This window comes from Oncorhynchus keta, chromosome 34 (genome assembly GCF_023373465.1).
Source record: "Oncorhynchus keta strain PuntledgeMale-10-30-2019 chromosome 34, Oket_V2, whole genome shotgun sequence".
Taxonomy (NCBI): Eukaryota; Metazoa; Chordata; class Actinopteri; order Salmoniformes; family Salmonidae; genus Oncorhynchus; species Oncorhynchus keta.
In genome coordinates this window covers 59,805,775-59,808,843 of record NC_068454.1, presented here as the reverse complement: position 1 = coordinate 59,808,843, position 3,069 = coordinate 59,805,775, and the positions used below count along the sequence as shown (strand labels likewise).

At 43.8% G+C, this 3,069-nt stretch overlaps 1 protein-coding gene across 1 annotated transcript in view; it reads right to left on the bottom strand.

Annotated features, from left to right (window-relative positions):
* LOC127915158 (uncharacterized) overlaps nt 1–2,868 on the bottom strand; it is a 5,007-nt gene extending 2,139 nt beyond the window's left edge. Inside the window, exons 1-2 of the mRNA XM_052494195.1 lie at nt 2,806–2,868; nt 1–1,368 (exon numbers count right to left, since the gene is read on the bottom strand). The exon at nt 1–1,368 is cut by the window's left edge and continues 2,139 nt beyond it. Of these exons, the coding sequence (XP_052350155.1) occupies nt 1–401 (401 nt within the window). The 5' untranslated portion in view covers nt 402–1,368; nt 2,806–2,868. The remainder of the gene's footprint in view (nt 1,369–2,805) is intronic.
* Nucleotides 2,869–3,069: the final 201 nt, after the last annotated feature.

The window sequence follows — 3,069 nt, the reverse complement described above, 5'->3', positions numbered from 1 at the left end:
GCAGACAGGCTCAGGGTCAGGTCAGGCAGGGGTCGATAATCCAGAGTAGCGGGACGAAGGTACAGGACTGCAGATAGGCTCAGAGTCAGGTCAGGCAGAGGTTGGTAATCCAGAGTAGCGGGACGAAGGTACAGGACTGGAGGCAGGCTCAGGGTCAGGTCAGGCAGGGGTTGGTAATCCAGAGTAGTGGGACGAAGGTACAGGACTGCAGGCAGGCTCAGGGTCAGGTCAGGCAGAGTTGGTAATCCAGAGTAGAGGCAAATGTACAGGACAGCAGTCTGGGTGAGGGGCTCAAAAATGTGTTTCACCTCTACCACGAATCCCTTCCGACTGAGGCAGACGACAGATTGTTGCTCCCACACCACCGTGGCCCAGGCGAGTACACTCCTGGAAATCAGCATAATGATATACACTATCCTCGTGCAGTCCGAGGAGCACGAAGAAGGCTGCAGCTCGAAAACGAGGGAGAACTGGAAGAGAAAGGCCTGGCAGTTTCTGGAATCTCCATCGTAGCGCTCCGGGGGAGGTAAGCAGGGTTCCCAGGGAACCGGGGTGACGGCACTGCTACCAGCTGGGGCTGGGAGGTTATCATCATGGTAGGCTGCCTAGTAGGCAACCCACGGAATTGCTCCTGCAATGCGTCCAATGCTAGATCATGACGTTCGACCACGGCCTGGAACACTTCCATCAGACCGCGAAGCAACTCCTCGTGCCTACCAATGGTGGCTCCTTGGGAGGAGATGGCGTTGCGGAGCTGGTCCAAGTCTGCTGGGTCAGTCATGGCCAGTTCGTACTGTCATGCTTCAGATAAGACCCACATGCAGACTGTGTTGAAGTAACAATGTTTATTACAGCAACAGGGGCAGGCAAATCCAGATTAGAGGCAAAGGTATAGGGGTGCAGGCAGAGTGGTTTGGCAGGCGGGCTCAGTCAGGACAGGCAAGGGTCAATACCAGGAGGGTGAGAAAAAGATACATTTAGGAAAAGCAGGAGCTGAGACATTGCCAGGTTATAATGAGATTAATGGTGAATTTTGCACTTGACACAACTTTTGTTCTATGACAATGTTGTTCTTGATGTCTGTGATTTGAGCTGAATTTGAGCAGACTTGAATTGGTGATTCTTCTTCACTCAAATTGTGAAATGTAACACTAGTCCTATACATACATAGAATGTTCAACTGAAGAACTTACGTGTCAGGCTCCCTTCAGCTTGGTGTAGTACGGGGAATTCCATCTCGATCTGGCCAATTACATTTCTGCTGACACACTCCACGCTGCTGTTCTTGTATTCTGAGACTGACACACACACAGGTCAGGACCTCTGCCTGGACCACACACACCGAGCCATTCAGGAACTTGGGACGGTCTAGGGAAGACAAATAAATACTTGTTTACCTAACAGAGACTTACCTAACATTCAACATCATGAGATATGGCTTTTTTAAATTTTTTTATACCTAACAGAGACTCTTTAAGAATAACTAAGTACTGTACTGTATTTTGATAATGAGGGAAAGCACTATTTTACTGTTAAATCACTGTTTTCTCCACAGTAATGTTGGCCTTCTTGTAGAAGCCCATACATGTGAGGTTAATTTTGTGATGTTCGGATTTAAGAGCGAAAGACAACTCAGCCACACTGAATACATTTTCTGCTGTTGATGGCTCCATTCTCCCCCAATGCATGCCTAAGTTCTCTGTCCCTCTCCAGACTATTCCAACAAAATCTTCTTCCAGTCTTTGCGGGCAGAGGTCATTTCGTTTGAGTGAATATACTTTGCAGGTCAGTGTGGCCCTCTCTCCCTCTGTGAGAGGGGGTGTCTCCACAGTGGGCTTCTTCTGGGTTAGAGCTAAACAGAATTTGGCAAAGTTTGATAACTTTGACCATTCATTTGTCTTGCATTTTCACGCAGATTATGCTGTGATGTGAAGAACATGGTTATTATGGTTGGGTTGTTCTGAAATAGTTACATAATATGCTGCAATTCAACAATATTAGAATTCAGAGTGTGTAGGCCACATTTATTCTCACTTGAGGTGAGAACACATAACGTGACATTTTCATTTAAAAATACTGTAGTACTCATTATAATCTGCAGCGTGATTTAACAGCAAGAAAGTAGTATATTTGTTGACGTAGTTTATGTACCAGACACTGAGACTCGTACCCTCTCAGGAAAAACATACATTTGATCATCTCCCCATGTTAACTTGAATCTATACTCGCTTTCTCCTTCTTGCAGGTCTTCTACAAAAAGCTGCAAGACCTTTCAGGACCTCTCAGGAACAGCCAATCAACACTGCACACCTCTGCAGCTTTTTCAAATACAGGTGTAAGTGGATCTCCTTTGAACAAGATTCTTAGTACGTAATTAGTAATATTGCCTGGGTATGTGAATTTACATGATATCGGAATACACCGTCCAGCCTCCACTGTAACGTCTTGGGTCACTAAGATGGAGAACTCTGTCCCTCTCTCTCTAGTCTCTATAAAAATGTTTTATAGTAGTACATTTACATTTGATCAGTCAATGCTTAAAAAAATAATCATCTCATTCCAAAACATGTTACTTGACTCTTTTGTCAAGTCATATAGCATTATACTGTACCTATGCACAGACTACAGCTTGCTGTCATGTTATCACAGGACATACGGAATCAATAATAATGAGACACAAAATTATGCTGTAATAGAGAATATACAAATTCTGTCCGTAAACAGCTAACCAAATGCACAAAGAATTCATCACTTCATAAAATGCTGATAAATTACTCTTGTTTATAATGTTATGAATAAACTTACCACTCTCTACTGTGTACCAGCTCCCTGTCTCACTATAGGTCTCACTGTTCGGTTGAGATCTTGTTCTCTGATACTTGTGAGCACATTTACAGATCACAGATATATATAAATATGATTATTATTATTACTGGTTGCGAGAAATGTAAAAATATCTGTAGAGGCCAGAGCTGAGAGTCAGTATCTGTCTTTAGTTCCCCCTTTTCACAACCAAATGTTAACGGGACAATAAACTGTTGTACAATACTATGTCAATGTCAGCACAAC